The sequence below is a fragment of the Bos taurus genome, chromosome 16, assembly GCF_002263795.3.
Source record: "Bos taurus isolate L1 Dominette 01449 registration number 42190680 breed Hereford chromosome 16, ARS-UCD2.0, whole genome shotgun sequence".
Classification (NCBI taxonomy): domain Eukaryota; kingdom Metazoa; phylum Chordata; class Mammalia; order Artiodactyla; family Bovidae; genus Bos; species Bos taurus.
In genome coordinates, this window is record NC_037343.1 from 55,324,564 (window position 1) to 55,344,282 (window position 19,719).

The window sequence follows — 19,719 nt, forward strand, 5'->3', positions numbered from 1 at the left end:
ATATGTTTCTTTATAGTTTAACAGACAATATTTGTCATGTTACTGTTTTAGATGTGTATTGATTATTGGGGCCCATTCTATCCCATCAATTAGATACACTTCCTCTTTGTGAACTCTAAATTCATATTTATTAATTTAGTACGGTTATTGATTTTCTTGTCACTTTTAATAAGTTCTCTATTTCCATGGTCCAACACAATAGCCCTTAGCTACGTAAGGCTATTAAAAACTTTAAGTAATATAAAAATTTTAGTTTATCAGTCACATAAGATACATGTCAAGTGTTTAATAGCCAAGTATGGCTAATGATCACCATATTGGACAATGCATGTATACAGAAGATTTTCATTATCACAGGAAGTTCTATTGCTCTATATAGTAACAAGATATCACACTGCAAACTTCATTTACCAGTTTGTTGCATGAAAGTTTAGGACATTAAATTCAAATTAAATTCACAATGTGAGCAAATTATTACAGAGTATACATTTAGGTATATAGTCCAGTTCAGATAAGAAGGTTAATAATCTCCTACTAGAGTTTTCACAAAAGTCAGTCAAGTTTCTCTTCAGAAGTAGAAAGGAACTCCTCTAAAAGATCATGATTAAGGTTATAATCAGTCTATTACATAATTTCACACCTAGGAGTGGCAGGTAAAGTTTTGGTAAAGGTATCTACTGCTACTGCTGCTGCTAAGTCACTTCAGTCATGTCCAACTCTGTGCGACCCCACAGACAGCAGCCCACCAGACTCCCCTGTCCCTGGGATTCTCCAGGCAAGAACACTGGAGTGGGGTGCCATTGCCTTCTCCAATGCAGGAAAGTGAAAAGTGAAAGTGAAGTCGCTCGGTCGTGTCTGACTCTTAGCGACCCCATGGACTGCAGCCCACCAGGCTCTGCCGTCCATGGGATTTTTCCAGGCAAGAGTACTGGAGTGGGATGCCAGTGCCTTCTCCACAGGACAGAACAAATAATATATACTGAAAATTATGCATCACATAGTTATAAAACACATTTCCTAATTCTCCTTTGACATCAACCTACTACTCATTTCAAGAATCTTATCTTTAGGAAAAGTAACAACAAAAAAAGGGTGGGGTGGGGTGGAGAGAATAGCCTGGAAAGAGGTTTTCATGGTTAAGAGCTGGATTCTTGAGTCAGAAGTCCAAGTTCAAATCCAGCTCTGTCACTTATTACCAATATGACCCTGGAGAAATGTACTTAACCTGCCTCTGTTTCTGTATAAAAGGAATATTACAGGGCTGTTGAGAAGATTAAATGAATTATTTAAAACTACCAGACAGGGAGTTCCCTGGCGGTCTAGTGGTTGGGACTTGGCACTTTCACTATCATGGCCAGGGTTTAATCCCTGGTCAGGGAACAAAGATCCCACAAGCCATGTGGTATGGCCAAAAAGTAAAACATTCTAAGCAAAGTATTAACACATTAAAATAAAAAAATAAATAATTAAAACTACCAGACACACAGCAAGCTCTCAGTAAGTGTTAAATATTTTTTATTTAGGCTACTCTTACATACTGACATTTCTTTAAATTAAATATAGGGTGGACTCTCACATATAGTCTCATTTCTATGGTTATAAGGATTTAAGATAAAGTAGCAAAAATTAAGGAAAATAGAAAGTTCTTAAAAATCATTGAACATAATATATACAAATGGCACTTAAAGACTTTTATACAGCACTTTCACAAATTTCATGTTGAATTACAACAAAACCAGCTTAAATATTTACTCTATAGCTTTAAGATAATTAAATATAGCTTTTAGAGTCAGAAATTTTAGGGGTCTGACCTAAAATTCATGTGTACTTAAGTGATCTTTTCATCATAACAAACAACAATTAAAAGTAGAGATAAACTGAAAATCTGATCAAATTTAGAATGGTTGATAATTTATTATGTGAGATTTTCCTGGCTGAGAGTCAAAAGAAACCTCAGTGTACACATCTTTCAGGCTATTAAATAGGTGCTCCAGGAAGAAGATAAAAGCACTGAGAAAATGAGTTTAACAAATATAGTGATCAAAACTCAGAGAAAAATAAAAGGGAGAGAGGCAATGAGAAAATAGAGACAGGAGACCCTCAAAGGGATGGAAAGCAGCACTGGATAAAATGTAAAACATTAATTAAATCAATTCTTATATAAGCAATGTCAGCTACACATCAATTTAAAAACCTTTATATGAACAAACTGGTATTATGATGCGACTAGTTATGACATGACACTCAGCTATAGAGAATATAATTTACAAGAGCCTGATATATAGTATTCATTTTAATACATATTTATTAAATAAATGAATTACCAAACTCCATGATTAGTCCAAGAAATAAAGAACAAAAAAAAGAGTCTACCTTGTCAATAATGGACTGCATATGAGATTTGTGAGACTGGTCCCCATACAGCAAAGAGGACCACTGGTCTGGTGCAATTCGTAAGCCTGCTTCCATAGCAATCTGCACTATCTGGGAGTCATGTTCTCGCCGCAGAGCTTCATAGGTTCTAAATTCTTCTTTCAGCTGCATCAAAGAAGAGTCTTCATCACGTTTGGTGACCTAATAAGACATATGTAATCTCATGAGTCAAGTAAGAAACAAACTGTGTTTATATATTATAAGACCACATAGAGACATGAAAATACTTTGAAAAGAAGAAAATTCTCATGCAACTATTCTGAAAAACACTGCCTTTTTTAGTTTGAGTGTCAGATGAGGGGATGCGATGGCCTCCTTATAGCTTATCAATTAACAATTTTTTAGACAGGCTCCCTGGCCCATGAAGTACTTGTTATATGTTGTGTCAAAAGCAGGAAACCATGACTTTAAGAAGGAAAACAAAATGAACAGTAAGAGACAACATACTGGACACCAATGTTTGAAGTGTGCCGATTCAATCTGGCATACAAAGGACTACGTTCTGCGTTACTGCATATACTAAAATCAAAATGGCAAATGGAGCTCCTGTGCTGTATATGTGGAATTATGTCAGGAGCAAATAGCCACATAAAATGCACTCCTGCTTTAATGACTCTCTCTTTAGATCAATTCTGTTTGTAGTCTTGATGGAAAACTGACATGGCTTTATAGTCTCTTCAAATAAAAAAATCTATATGCCTTGATTTGATCTTTGCTGTTCAATATCTAATATAAAAAATTCAATGCAACAAAATTGAACTTTAATAAGACACCATCTCCCTGGAGAAGGGAATGGCAACGCACTCCAGTATTCTTGCCTGGAGAATCCCATAGACAGAGGAGCCTGGTGAGCTATGGTACACAGGGATGCAAAGTCAGACACAGCTAAGTGACTACATTCTTGTTCTTTTTTTTAAGATTTTTTTTTCTTCTTTTCTTGATAAGGACTATTTTTAAAGTCTTTGTTTAACTTGTTACAATATTGCTTCTGTTTTATGTTTTAGTTTTTTGGCCAGGAGGCCTGTGGGATCTTATCTTCCTGACCAGGGATCCAACCCGCACCCCCTGTTTTGGAAGAAGTCTTAACCACTGGACCATCATCTACATTCTTTAAAAGAAAATCTGCTAAAATTTATGAAAAGATACAGGCAACTTTATGAAACTCAAGTTTTACTACTTAAGTTTGGGGAAAGAAAGTTTCCTTTTATCTTGAAATTTACCATACCTTGAAGCAGGAGGCTCTATAAAGGAGCTGGACAACATGCCCAATGCTAGTTTTAGAGGCTTGAGGAAACCGTGGCTCCAATCTCTGCACCACAAAGAGAACCAATACTTTTCTAGACAAAGCAGAACCATCTTCTAAGGCCAGGAGAACCAGCTTTAGGGCTTCCTCCTGCATTGCTAGGAAAAGTTGAAAAAAAAAAAAAATTTATCATGTACAGATACTAGATAAATCTATTTCTTAGAAGGGTGATATTTAATAATTTCTACAGGTACCACTTAATTAATGGGCAACACAACAACAACCAATATTCACAGCTACACTTTTTGAACCATATGGGGGCAATCTTGTATTACATTCCATATATTTAATTTAAGAAAGCAGGTTAATACAGTTAAGAGAAAAGTTTTAAGTGTACTGAAAAACTGACCTGGAATTACCCACGCCATGATTATAGGAAACCAAGTGAGACATTACTTGATAACAACAGAATATTGCAAAGAACTGGCCTTTTTATATCACCTATAGCGCCTACACTATACTTTAAATATAAAATTATATACCTGGTCCAAGGAACTGGCAGCCTCTAGCTCTGACTGCTGCCCAAAGATTGGAAGAGAGTTGCTGAGGATTCTGGTGTTGGAGAATGAGCTCTGTAACTGTTCGTTCACCTAAAGATCGGGCTGCCCTCATGGCACGAATCCTGCCTTCTTCTTCCACTAGTTGGCAGTGGACCAGCGTCACTAGCTTCCTCTGCATTGGGCGACTCAGAACACTCTGAGTAGTACTATTCAGACCCACTCCTTTAAAATAGAAGAAAGAGTTATTTCTAGGTTTCCAATGAAGTTTTGGAGTCCAGAAAAACTTCCTCTAATGGGCTGACTGACTTACAGGTATATGGAATAGTTCTGGGTTCTATCAGGATATTTAAAATAAACAATACAAATCACACAAATGAAGCCTAGTTTGTAGTTTAAAAGTATACAAAGCTGTTAACCACATGCAAGTGGAATACTCACGATGACATTAAATATATCATTATTCATTTTAAGCATAATTTTAAAAGGCTAGTCAATATTCACAATTAAAAATTCAAATCTTAGGTCCTAACAGATTTGGTACATTTCACAGTGGTTAAGCTCACCTTTTCAATGAAAACAAGCCATACTGGCAAGACAGTAATGGTAACTTTCAATTGTATTATATCCCCAATAGCACACCACACAAAACTGGATAGAAGGCAGACAATTCAGGGTTGTCAAATGATACAAAGCCCTTCTGAAACCACTAGTATGCTTATACCTACTTTTGCAACCCATTCAAAAAATGTTTCCAATAAACGGTACCTAAACTTTAAATTCACTACTTTATTTGATGTGGTTTATAATGATATTATTTAACATCAGTGGGTTTGGCTTATAATAAATAAATGAATTTTGTTAACACAGCCCACAATTTTTATGGTCACAAAAGCATCTTTGATGAACATGTGCTTAATTAGCATGGATAATTTCATCCAATTTACCTCTAGCACTGCTGAGTGGTTTCAGGTACAGTGCTAATTCTTCTACACATTTCTTGGCTTCCTCATAATGTTTTGTGTCTTCAACCCCACTACACAAAGTAATGGGCTGCTGCTCAGGAACCTAGAGGTCAAAAAAAGGGTGTTTGAGTGCTCACTAATTATGATCAAATGCTTTGTTGAATAGATTTTATGCACTCCTACTCTCCCTGGTGGCTCATGGTAAAGAAGCGGCCTGTAGTGCGGTTCACCCAGGAGTGGTAGTGTAGTGCGGGAGACCCAGGTTCAATCTCTGGGTTGGGAAGATCCCCTGGAGGAAATGGCAACCCACTTCAGTATATCTTCCCTGGAGAACCCAACGGACAAAGGAGCCTGGTGAGATACGGTCCATGGGGTCGGAAAGAGCTGACACAAGTGAGCAACTAACACTTTCATTTGCACTCTATCGCTGTCACTATCAAAACTCCCATTAAATTAACTGAATTCTTTCAAAAGATCTTTTCTATACATACATACAAAATTATAGCATTTTAAAATTTTTGTTTTATTTCTGTAACAGCTTTATTGAGACATAATTTGCATAACATATAACTGACCCATTTAAGGTATATATTCAATGACTTTAAGTATATTTAGTTATGCAACATCAAAATTTTAGAACATTTTCATGGCCCCTTAAAAGAATCCCACAGTCACGCCTGCCATATTTCCCCTCAAACCTCCTCCAGTTGTATGAAGAAACTATTTTCTGTCTCTCTGGATTTGCCTATTTACAACATTTCATATAAACAGAATCATATAATAACTTCCAAAGCAGCTGTACGATTTTGCATTCCCATCAGTAATAAATGAAGGGTCTCTGTTGCTTTATATACTCACCAGTATTTTGCATTGTGTTTTGAATTTTAGCTATTTTAATTCATGTGTAGTGGTATCTCATTGCTGTTTGCACAATTATTAAAGGTTATATTTTGTTTATACTTGCTATAAAATGTGGGCTATCTTTCCCTTATTGTAAAATATATCTTTGCAGCTTATTTATTTTCTACATAGTAGTTATACCTCTGACTGTCATTTTAATTTGCAATTTTTTAATGACGAACAATGCTGAGCAAGTTTTTATTTGCTCATTTGCCATGTGCATATCTTTGGTGAGGTGTACAGATCTCTATCCATTTAAAAATGATGTTCTTTTTATAATGGAGTTGAAAGAGTTCTTTATATGTTCTAGATACATGTTTCTTCTCAGATACATGATTTACAATTATTTTCTTCCATTCTGTGAGCTGTTCTCTTACTCTCTTGACAGTGTTGACGCACTATGCTTCTGGTTTCGTTTTTGTTTTTTGGCTGCAGCTATTGAGATCTCAGTTCCCCGATGAGGAATTGAACCTGGGCCATCAGCAATGGAAGTGCAGAGTCCCAACCACTGGATGTCCAGGTAAGTCCAGTAAGTTTTCCTTTTGAATAAGCTGTTCTAGAATCACTCTCTTTATCTCCAGCATATATAGTATCGACCTTCCTTACTTTTTATCCACTTAGAGGAAGACTGATTCAGCAAATATTAGTGGTACTAATATTAATATAAGTATTAATGTCCAAGTTCTAGTATATTTAGAACTTGGACAGAAAATAATTCACAGTAAACATAGGACACTTCAGACTCACACTATGCAAATCAGTGAGGGATTGTTTAAGTGAATCATATTTATCTCTGAAAAGCCTGCCTTCCTTGGCTTTGTGAAACCTTCTGAAGATACTACTGATCTCTAACTTGAGAATACTGACACAAAGCTTTCAGAGTATCACCTTCAGAATCACTAATTTTTACATTTTATGTATTAAAGGAGCATTTGCTCCTACTCTAGACAAAAGATTCCAAAGGCAGTGTTCTACAGTTTTCATTACCTTCTGTATCTTTCATTTCAGTTAGTATCTACTAAGTAAAATTGTCTGAAGCAGCTTCATTTTTCTTATTAAGTAAAATGCAATTGTTTAGCAAATAATATCTTCCTTAATATTAAGAAGTCCTTGTGACTTACCTCTAAGGTTTCTCTAGTGATCTGAGAGCGAAGGCTGTTGAGAAAATCTAACCACCAGATTGAATGTTACTGTGCAATGAGAAACACTGCACCAGCACAACAGAACCTAAGGTGCTGAAACAAAGTGTCTAAACAATACTTCACAGAATTGCATCTATTTAAATAGAAGGCAATAGGACTCAATCTTAATCAGTTTCTCTCAGAAGGAAAATACACATATACAGACATTTAAAAATGTAACAAGTTACCCAACTAACCTGAGCACCCACTAGCTGCAACAATGCTGAGTTCACTGGGAGGAGTTCAATGTCTGTATTGATAGTGGTCTGGTCAAATGGGCAAGCCTTGCGGTGGAGTTTGTTCAGGCACATCTTGCAGACAGTATGGCCACAACCCAAACTGATGGGCTTTCTAATTGTTTCGTCAAAAGTCTGAGTGCAAATTGGGCAGGAGAGGAAATCCGTCCACTGTGGAGCTTGCACAGGCATTGTTCTGGAGTTACAATTTACTCACACACACACAAAATCTAAAGCAAAGATTCCACTGGAATCAAAATCTTTGAAAAAAGTTTTTTTTTTTTAATATCTTCTGTAAATACAGTCAGCACATAGTGTGAAATATAACCTGAAAAACAAAGAAAGAAAATGACTGCCTTCCTTTACTGTACATTCTCACCCCACTACCTATAACATTTTATACCACATTTATATCAACACAGTCCACCTTTTTTGCATTTTGACAAAATCAGAGCCATAATAAAACAGCTAGTCTCATCCCTTCATTTTAGAGATGGAGAGTAGACCTCAGAAAAAGGAAGTAATTTGCTGTAGGTGACAATAACAAAGCTGGATCCAAGATCTAAGTCTCTCAATTTATCTAAGTTTATGATTGTTTTATATTTTAAAATTAGACTTAAGATAGCTAAGACTACTCTGATCTGCACACAATCTGTTCATCTGTGAAAATTCAGGAAGCTCTACACTTAACAATGTATACATTTCAGTGTATGTTATACCCTAATAAAGAGTTTTTTTTAAAAACTGGCCTAAAGTAAAAACTACCCTAAAATATTTTTATCATCAAATTCAGTGTGGGTAATGAGATTAAAAAGCGACTGTGGGGTTTTTAACATTTATCTTAAGAGTTTTTGTTTTGTTTTTTTTTTTAACTGGTAAAGATCTTTAAGCCTCTGTTATGGCTTATATTTGCTGCTATAGTATATTGTGTTATAGTTAAAATGATTTACTTCAAAAGATTTTTTAAATTCTCAAGTTTAAGAATGATAGAACAATACAGTTAACCAGAACACATATACATACAGTTAAATTTTACTGTCTCTCCACTTCCTTTTGGTAGGGGATAAAAATCAAATTACAAAACTTATCACCTGTGTCTAACATAAATTTTCTTTACATATAAAATCTAATCTGAAATTTCTTGCACATATCTGAAACAACCTGCTATACTTACTGTAACTGTAGTTTCTAAAAATGAGAACTAATGAACAGAACAATAAACTAACACAGTATTACATGTTCTTAAAGATTTGATTATGCTCCCTAGAGACTGCTTATGGAAAAAAAGAAAAACTCATCTAAGCTGTAATTAATTAGAAAGGTAAATTATCTACACATTTTATTTTCCAAGCATTACATTTAATTTAGGTTTTACTGAAGTAATTCAACCTTAAATGCAAGCCCATTATTGAGAGAACAATTTCCATTAGTATGCTAAAAAATTTTATCCAGTCACTGAACAAATTTTTACTAAGCACTACTAGTACTGTGATCCAGACTCTGAATTATTAGGGAAACAATGAAACTCTGTAGTATCTGCCTTGTGAGTAACCTGAGCTTTGTCTGGATTTTTGTGCTATCAAATAAATGGATAATGGGGGAAAAAATATAAGAACCTAGACAGTTAACAAGTTAATTTCATATGTAGATCTAAAATTAAAGTTATCTGTGTATATGTTCAAATGGCCTGTGCAATAACAGGACAGAGTGAGTACAGAAAATGCCCACATTTTTATTTCTATAATTAATTATAAATATTTTAAATAAAATATACCTGCAAATAGAATGAGTAGCTACAGGCATGTTTACATTAATTAAATCTTTATACTTAATAAAAAGAGACCATCATCCAAAGTGTTAAAAAAGAAAATGAAGTATCTAATTACTCAATTGTAAAGTCAAATGCTACAATTTGCATGGGGTTGTAGAGTGCTCCAAAATAAAGGAGAAAAGTGCTTAAAAGACATAATATTTAGAACAAGAACTGGTTATTAGTCAGAAATGTTTGCTGAAGTTGATTAAGTATCATCCAATCTTTTCTATAAATTAGCATGCAGCTTAAATGAATGCCTAAAAAGAATGTGGTCTTAGGTTAAACCTTCACACAGTGAATGATTCCTTCCTTTTTACTAGTATGGCTGTGTAAAGAACTTAACATTTGTTAATTAATCATAAAACAAAGTTAAAACATGGCTCTTTATTCCCTTAACACTGTAAAACTATAGAAACCCAAAAGAGCACAAAACATAAATGCTTTATTGCACAATCAGTATAATTTTTACTATTTATATGTCATGTGCCACATACTATAAATGTACTAAATGCTTTACATAGAACAAAATGATAAAAAGTAGGTAACTACTGTTATCTCATTTTACAGATACAGTTGACCCTTAAACATCATAGGTTTGAATACCAAGGGTCCACTTGTACGTGGAATTTTTTTTTTTCAATAGTAAATACTGCATATTACAACGACCTGCTTCCCTGGTGGCCCAGATGGTAAAGAATCTGCCTGCAATGTGGGAGACCTGGGTTCAATCCCCGAGTTGGGAAAATCCCCTGGAGGAAGGCATGGCAACCCACTCCAGTATTCTTGCCTGGAGAATCCCATGGACAGAGGAGCCTGGTGGGCTACTGTCCATGGGGTTGCAAAGAGTTGGACATAACTGAGTGACTAAGCACAGCACAGCACAACAACCTGCAATTGACTGAATCCTTGGGTGCAGAACCACAGATAAGGAGGAACCATACATATGGAGAGCTAACTGTAAATTAAACATAGATTTTCAACTGATCAGAGGGTCAATGGAGTTCAACTGTCAACTCCATGAGAAATGGAGGTTTAGTAAGGCTGAATAAGCTAAAAACAGAAAGAGCTGCAATAATAACCCAGATTTTATTGTTTAGTTGCTAAATTGCATCCTGCTCTTTTGCAACCCCATGGATTGTAGCCCTCCAGACTCTTCTGTCCATGGGAGTCCCCAGGCAAGAATACTGGAGTGGGTTGCCATTCCCTTCTTCAGGGGATCTTCCCAACCCAGGGATTGAACCCAGGTCTCCTGCACTGCAGGCAGATTATTTACTGTTTGAGCCACCAGGAAAGCCCAATATGCGTTGTGTATAGATTTTATAACAGGTAAAAGAAAAACATAATCACAGATTCTGAGACTAAATTCAATATAGTACAATTGGGGAGCTTGAAAAAAAAAATCAAAGCTACAGGGAAGCCAGAAACAAAACAAAAAATAAAACAGAGAGCAAGACAAAAAGATACGAGGTGAGACTAAAGAATTAGAAGGAACCAAAAACTATAGGATCTTTTAACTCATAACCAGTAGCTCATGGTAAAGAATCCACCTAAAAAGCAAGAGATTTTCCTGGGTCTGGAAGATCCCCTAGAGAAAGAAATGGGAACCCACTCCACTATTCTTGCCTGGGAAATCCCATGTACAGAGGAGCCTTGGCAGGCTATAGTCCATGGAGTCACAAAAGAGACAAACATGACTTTGCAACTAAACAACAACAATGGTATCTGATCGTAATGTTAAGGCACTGAAGAGCCAGGAAATGATCCACTTCATTGTTTTTTAAAACAAGGTATGCCTATACTATCAAAACATGCAGAATAATTAAAAAGAGAATTAAGCATGTAGAAATGTTAAGTTAAAGCAAAATTTTCAGACCAATATGTATGATGTCATTTGTGTTGGGGGGGAAAATCCTACAGTCTTGGTATCAATGAATATAAATGGATAGAAGAAAAAGATACAGAAAATATCTAACAAACTTAACAGCAGTTACACAGTTGGGCAACTTACAAAATGTATACAATCACAATTTACTTACATAAGTACAAAAAACCTGAAATAATGAAAACAAGAGAAGACAGACCACATTTAGAACACAAAGAATTACTATAAAACTATTAAAAACATTTTCTTTAATAAACTGATCTTCTTTTACTATACATATTTGGATGGTCAAGTCATCAAAATTACTTATTAGTTCTTTATAAAATTCATTAAAAACCCTTTAAGAACTTCTCTATAATTTATGTTTCAAAGAACTAGCATAATTTATTACTTTTATAATGAAATGTATCATTTCCATCTGTATTAACCTAGTAAAATGAAGTATATAATTGCTAACCCCTCACACATTCCAGTTAAGTAGCTCTTAGAGGCATAACAAAGTTTATAGAATTATCATTCAGAATCAGCACCCAGTTCTTCGCTAAAAAGCACTCTTTTGACCAAAAACATGGGTTTGAGAGACAAGGAGAGAACAATATTTTAAAAGTTTGACTTTGGATAGAAAATTTAATGAATAAGAAAAGGGTTAAGTCACACTTTGATGATTCTATTTCAATCAGCAAAATCAAAAACCAAAGCTTTTCTCAAGACTCAAACTGTCATTAAGTTGTAGTAGATACAAGAAGAATTTCCACTTCCTCATTCTTTAAACATCTTTCTCCAAAGTCATCTTTTAAAACATTGTTCAAGCTTCTCAAAGACAGTTCTTTACACCACCTTCAACTACAAAACACATCTAAATCACAAAGGACATATGACTTTGCGAATATAATAAACATTCTTTCAATCAAGAGTAAACATGAGACACTTTAATCATAACAAGCATGAGGAGGCTGAGAAGACAAAGGAGCTGTCACTGGACAAAGAAACAGGAATTAAGTGACTTTGTTGGAATTCTAGATGTGTCCAAAGAGATTATTGCAACAGGTGACCACCGGGAATAAAAATGAAAAAAATAAAAAAGTAACAGGAAGAGAGTGCCACACCCCACCTACGGCGACTGTGCTGGTGTTTTGGTCTCACCACTCCAGTGAAATAAATGGCTCTTCTCAACATCACCAAGATCAAGTCCTGAGCTTTTGGAGTGGGAGCACTGACTCCAAGACCCTAGACTACCAGAGAACTAACCCTAGGGAGTATCAAATAGTGAGAACTCCCACAAAGGAAACCATAAGTATTCCTTGTGAGGAAAACACAAGTATTAAATAATACATTAGATGAGATGGATCTCATTGATATCTTCAGGACATTCCATCCAAATACAGAAGAATACACCTTCTTCTCAAGTGCACATGGAACAGTCAATTTAAGAAAATTGAAATCATTATCAAGCATCTTTTCTGACACACTAGACATCAATTATAAGAAAAAAACTGTAAAAAACACAAACACATTGAGATTAAACAATACATTTCTAAATAACCAACAGGTTACTGAAAAAATCAAAAGGGAAATCAAAAAATTTCTAGAAATAAATGACAATGAAAACACAACTCAAAACCAATGGGATGCAGCAAAAGCACTTCTAAGAGGGAAGTGTATAGCAATACAGTCCTACCTCAAGAAACAAGATAAACATCGAATAGACAACCTAACTTTACACCTAAATAAAGCAAGTGGAAAAGAAAAAGAACAACAACAACAAATTAGCAGAAGGAAATAAATCATAAAGATTAGAGCAGAAATAAATGAAAAAGAAATGAAAGAAACAGTAGTAAAAGATTAATAAAACTAAAAGCTGGTTCTTTGAGAAGATAAACAAAATTGACAACCCTTTAGGCAGACTCATCAAGAAAGAGAGAATAATCAAATCAACAAAATTAGAAATGAAAAAGGAGAGGTTACAACAGACAACGCAGAAATACAAAGGATTATAAGAGACTATTATGAACAACTATATGGCAATAAAACGGATAACCTGGAAGAAATGGACAGATTCTTAGAAAACTTTAATCTTCCAAGACTGAACCAGGAAGAAGCAGAAATTATTGAACAACCCAATTACAAGCACTGAAATTGAAGCTGTGATCAAAAATCTCCCAAAAAACAAAAGCCCAGGACCAGATGGCTTCACAGGAGAATTCTATCAAACATTTAGAGAAGAGCTAATGCCTATCCTTCTAAAACTCTTTCAAAACACTGCAGAGGGAGGAACACTTCCAAACTCATTCTACAAGGTCACTATCACCCTGATACCAAAACCAGACAAAGACAACACAAAAAAAGAAAACGACAGGCCACTTATCACTGATGAACATAAATGTAAAAATTCTCAATAAAATTTTAGCAAACAGAATTCACCAACACATCAAAAACCTCATACTCCATGATCAAGTTGGGTTTATTCCAGGGATGCAAGAATTCTTCAACATACGCAAATCAATCAATGTAATACACCATATTAACAAATTGAAAGATAAAAACCATATGATAATCTCAACAGATGCAGAAAAAGCCTTTGACAAAATTCAGCAGCCATTTATGATTAAAACTCTTCAAAAAATGGGCATAGAAGAAACCTACCTCAACACAGTAAAGGCCATGTATGATAAGCCTACAGCAAACATTCTTCTCAGTGGTGCAAAACTGAAAGCATCCCCCTAACATCAGGAACGAGACAAGGGTGTCCACTTTTGTCACTAGTATTCAACATAGTTCTGGAAGTCCTAGCTACAGCAATCAGAGAAGAAAAAGAAATAAAAGGAATCCAGATAGAAAAGAGGAAGTAAAGAGCTCACTGTCTGCAGGTGACATGATACTGTACATAGAAAATCCTAAAGATAGTATCAAAAAATTACTACAGCTAATCAGTTAATTTAGCAAAGTTGCAGGATACAAAATCAGTACACAGCAATCACTTGCAATTCTATATACTAACAATGAAATACCAGAAAGAGAAATTAAGGAAGCAGTCCCATTCACCATTGCAACAAAAAATAAAAATATCTCTAGGAATAAACTTACCTAAGGAGACAAAAGAACTCTACACAAAAAATTATCAGACACTGATGAAAGAAATCAAAGATGACATAAACAGATGGAGAGATATTCCATGTTCCTGGGTAGGAAGAATCAATATTGTGAAAATGACTATACTACTAAATGCAATCTACAGTTTCAATGCGATCCCTATCAAATTACCAATGGCAGTTTTCACAGAACTATAAGAAAAAATTTCACAATTCATATGGAAACACAAAAGACCCTGATTAGCCAAAGCAGTCTTGAGAAAGAACGATGGAGCTGGAGGAATCAACCTTCCTGACTTCAGATTATACCATAATGCTACAGTCATCAAGACAGTATGGTACTGGCACAAAAACAGAAATATAGCCCAATGGAACAAGACAGAAAGCCCAGAAATAAACCCACACACCTACAGGTATCTTATTTTGACAAAGGAGGCAAGAATATACAATGGGGGCAAAGACAGCCTCTTCAATAAATGATGCTGGAAAAATTGGATAGCTACACATAAAAGAATGAAATTAGAACACTTCCTAACACGACACACAAAGATAAACTCAAAATGGATCAAAGACCTAAATGTAAGACCAAAAACTATAAAACTGTTAGAGGAAAACATAGGCAGAACACTTGATGACAGAAATCGAAGCAAGATCCTCTATGACCCACCTCCTCCTAGAGTGATGGAAATAAAAACAAAAGTAAACAAGTGGGACCTGATTAAACTCAAAAGCCTTTTGCACAGCAAAGGAAACTAAGCAAGGTGAAAAGACAACCCTCAGAATGGGAGAAAATAACAGCAAATGAAACAACTGACAAAGGATTAATTTCCAAAATATACAAGTAGCTCATACAACTCAATGCCAGAAAAGCAAACAACCCAATCAAAAGTGGGAAAGAGACTTAAATAGACATTTCTTCAAAGAAAACATGCAGATGGCTAGCAAACACATGAAAAGATGCTCAACACCGCTCATTATTAGAGAAATGCAAATCAAAACTCCAATGAGATATCACTTCACACAGGTCAGAGTGGCCATCATTTCAAAAAGTGTACAACAACAAATGCTGGAGAGGGTGTGGAGAAATGGAACACTCTTGCACTGTAAGTGGGAATGTAAATTGATACAGCCACTATGGAAGATGGTATGGAGACTCCTTAAAAAACTAGGAATAAAACCACCATATGACCCAGCAATCCCACTCCTAGGCATAAACCCCGAGGAAACCAAATTGAAAAAGACACATTTCCCATTGTTCACTGCAGCACTATTTACAACAGCTAGAGCATGGAAGCAACCTAGATGTCCACCAACAGATGATGGATAAGGAAGTTGTGGTACATATACACAGTGGAATATTACTCAGCCATAAGAAGGAACACATTTGAGTCAGTTCTAATGAGGTGGATGAACCTAGAGCCTATTATACAGAGTGAAGTAAGTCAGAAAGAGAAAGATAAATATTGTATACTAATGTATATATACGCAATCTAGAAAAATGGTACTGAAGAATTTATTTGCAGGGCAGCAACGGAGAAACAGACATATAGAATAGATTTTTGGACATGAGGAGAGGGGAGGAGAGGGTGAGACGTATGGAGAGAGTAACATGGAAACTTACATTACCATATGTAAAACAGATAGCCAATGGAAATTTGCTGTATGTCTCAGGAAACTGAAACAGGGGCTCTGTGTCAACCTAGAGGGGTAGGACTGGGAGGGAGATGGAAGGGAGGTTCAAAAGGGAGGGGATATATGAATACCTATGGCTGATTCATGTTGAGGTTTGACAGAAAACAACAAAATTCTGTAAAGCAATTATCCTTCAATTAAAAAACAAATAAAAAGAGTAAACACAAAATAAAATTATTAAATACCAACATCTAGATTCTTTAAACTTCCTCAGAGCAAAGCTATGTAAGAAAAAAAATTTTCTATTAATTAATGCACATGTGCTCAAAGTCTGCAGGTAAAATATGTGTTAGAGCTCAGACTAAATCTAGCTCATTAAGAGTAATTCTACTGGAACCTTCCTAATCAGAAACAGAACATAAATGATGGATCCTCTTATTTCTAAAAAAATACAAGAGTCACTCTGCTGCTCAATGATGAGAGCAATGGTTAACTTTCCCATCAGTTTAAACAAGACCTACTCTCCTTTGTAGATGGCAACAATTGGTGATCTTACTGTTGATAACTGATAATAGATCATTCAGAATACAAATTAAACAGCACTCAGTCTGACCTTGAAGAGAGCCCAAACTTATTTTAAAAAATCATATATAACTTCCCCAATAAAATACACATTCTTACACCCACAGGAGTATGCTTAAACAGCATTTAGAAGGTCATCTTCTGTGCCTTCTTCCATACCCTTGATAGGAGTTACTAGACAGAATGTGACATTGACATTTTACTAATTCTTCCCAACTTCTAAATTCTGATTAAAAACCATCACTCAAAATATCTCTTATGCTGCTGTTGTTCAATCACTCAGTCATGTCTGACTCTGCGATCCCACACACTGCAGCATGCCAGGCTCACCTGTCCTTCACTATCTCCTGGAGTTTGCTTAGATTCATGTCCATTGAGTCCATAATGCTATCTAACCATCTCATCCTTATCCACCTATATTAATAAAATTAATCTTCAATATTATCATCAGAGTTTTTTTTTCTTTTAAAAGGAAATAAAATCTTACCAGAGTAAGAAAATTATTTCAGTGAACAGTAAACAATAAAACCACTGACTCATTCCACCAGCTAAGTGACTAGTTTGCAGACATCAAACTCCAAGTCATGTAAATGCCTTGTAGTAACTCCTTTCAAACCCACGCCTCTGCAAAACAACAAACAACTACATGTTGTGAGCCTTAAGGTTTAAGGGTGATTAAAGCAATTCCCAAAGAGCTACTATAGGCAAAATTATGATAACATGATGTGTAACAGAGCTTGGCTTTCCAAAAGTAAACCATGTGTCATGTCTCATGCCAAGTGTTTTCAGGTGTGTCTCTCATTTAAATGTCCACCACAAATCTAAACCACAATCGAAACCACCACCAGTAACCAGTATTTGTTAAGCACCAACTAGGTGCCAGTACTTTCAGTGCTCTATATACTGTATCTAATTAATTAAATGTTCACAGCAACACTGTGATATAGTTATTTCCATTTCAAAGATAAAGAAACCAGAATACTAGTGAGTGGCTGGACTATGATTCAAATTCAGGCCAGCTTAACCCATAAGCTGGTACTTTAAAATTCTCTAATTTCTGCCACTTAACAGGTGCAATTAAGTCATTATGGCAAGGGAGCTTAGGATGATGGAAATGTTCTAAAATTGTGCCGATGGTTGCACAAGTCTAAAAATTTACTAAAAATTGTTGAACTGTACACTTAAGTAAATTTTACAGCATGTAAATTATACTTCAATAAAGCTGTTTAAATAGCCATTAAAGGTTTTTTATAAAGTCATAGTTTTTAATTTTAATGTAGTAATTTAAAAATATAAAGATACGTTTCAGACTGTTCTATGAGCACAGCAGTAATTCTAGTAGTAGTAGTAGTTTGGTCACTAAGTCGTGTCCGACTCTTGCAATGCCAAGGACTGTAGCCTGCCAGATTCCTCTGTCCATGGGATTCTCCAGGCAAGAATACTGGAGTGGGTTGCCATGTCCTTCTCCAGGGGATCTTCCTGACACAGGAATTGAACCCAGGTCTCCTGCATTGCAGGCAGATTCTTTACCGACTGAGCTACAAGGGAATAGCTAAATTAAATAAATAGCTAAATTATACTGCTTTGAAGATTTCATTTAAATATATTCAAACTGACATTTTAAAAATTGTTAAAAAGTTATTACCATCTCCTCCATCAAGGTTTATTTTATGCGTGTCTGATGTAGAGAGAGAAGTAAGAAAATTAAAATTCCTCAAGTATCTATTCTGGCCTAGTCACTCTTCAGAAGCATTATTATACCCATTTTATAGGTAACTCTTGATCTTCAGCAGCATTAAATAACTTGCCCAAAGTTAATAAATTGTCAAGTTGAGACTAAAACTCAGTTCTTATGTTAATTCACAGCGTAAGTTACCTAGAGCAAGATATTACATCAAACAAACAAAATCTTATTGTCTGTAAGAAGAAAATCCTGGATCTCCTTCCACCCTGCCCTACGCCATGAGATGAGTTTAATTATTATCTTTGGCCTTAATTTGCCATTTGCCTGGGACATTTCCATAGCAACCAATAAACAGGGCAACATCAGAGAAGAGAAAATTTTTAACTATCTTGAAAAGTGATGCTAAGAGCAGAAAATAAAAACAAAAAGAAGAAAAATAAATGAAGGTTTAGTACAATACCACTCAGGGTTATAATTCTCAGAATATTAGTTAATTCACATATAAAACAGTGTGAGATTTCTGAAGGCTCAAGGTTTCTCCAGCAATAACACCCTGTGAAGACTCAATTTTGACTGTAAAAATACTTCTTCCCAAAATAAACAAACTGAATTGTAACTTTATACTGTACACAACATCCTAGATATAAATAACTTAATATGCTAATGTTAGTGCAAATATAGACAAATTCTTAGGACCGGTATAAAGAGAAGGACTTCTGACTTAAAAGGAGGAACAGGCCTGGAAAACAGAACTTGATTAAAAGGGTTGAGAAAGCTGCACAGGGCTAATTTAGGTGGCTTATTTTCCCAGAGTTCAGAGGGACAAAAGCAAACACTTCTATTTCCAATGTAAAGCCAAATTTAGCAGAAGAAATAGTAAGGAAGGATAAAGCCATTCACAGAGAAGCTGCTTGATCAAGCTGAAACACTGCAAGTGAAGGACAGCTACTAACTTTGGGTATAAAGTCTGAAGCTTCAGATTCCTATTCTATATAGCAAAGTTCTACACTGTGTGTAAAACATGCTCCACAAGAGGTCATTAGAGTTATTACAGAGGTGGTGAAATAAAAAGGCCAAAGTCAAAAGCATCATCTTAAAGGAGCTGTGAGGCAGTAGGCAGGGAAACTTATCTGTCATAGCAAAACATCAAAGAGTTTTTTTTTTAGTTTGCATTAATAGTCTGCTGAAGATTACATATGCTGTATGTACATATGTCCTCACCATTTAATGGTGGCCCAAAAATCAAAGAATGAGAATAACAAAGTCAGATATATGTTGTTAACTGCTTTCAAATTAATTGTAGATGTCTGAAACTTGTTTTCTTTGTGAAAACTGATGTCTTATGAATAATAACACTTCCTAAAAAACAATAACAAAACCAACACCAAGAACAATGCACAGAAACTGTTTTGAGCCCTTTCTGTATATTAATTCATTTTACTTTAAAAATTAAATATCTTTTAAAAAAAAGAAAAATAAGAAAATAAGCTTAAAGACAGGAAAAAAAAAAAAAAGTGAAGTC

At 35.2% G+C, this 19,719-nt stretch overlaps 1 protein-coding gene across 6 annotated transcripts in view; it reads right to left on the minus strand.

The window, feature by feature from the left end:
* Positions 1–19,719, minus strand: part of RC3H1 (ring finger and CCCH-type domains 1) — a 75,770-nt gene that overhangs the window by 34,581 nt on the left and 21,470 nt on the right. For all 6 annotated transcript variants that reach the window (XM_024976858.2, XM_059875800.1, XM_024976859.2 and 3 more), the window contains 5 exons: positions 7,477–7,843; positions 5,181–5,301; positions 4,219–4,458; positions 3,659–3,834; positions 2,374–2,574 (listed from right to left, as the gene is read on the minus strand). In XM_024976858.2, coding sequence (XP_024832626.1) covers positions 2,374–2,574; positions 3,659–3,834; positions 4,219–4,458; positions 5,181–5,301; positions 7,477–7,707 — 969 coding nt within the window. In that variant the 5' untranslated portion in view covers positions 7,708–7,843. The remainder of the gene's footprint in view (positions 1–2,373; positions 2,575–3,658; positions 3,835–4,218; positions 4,459–5,180; positions 5,302–7,476; positions 7,844–19,719) is intronic.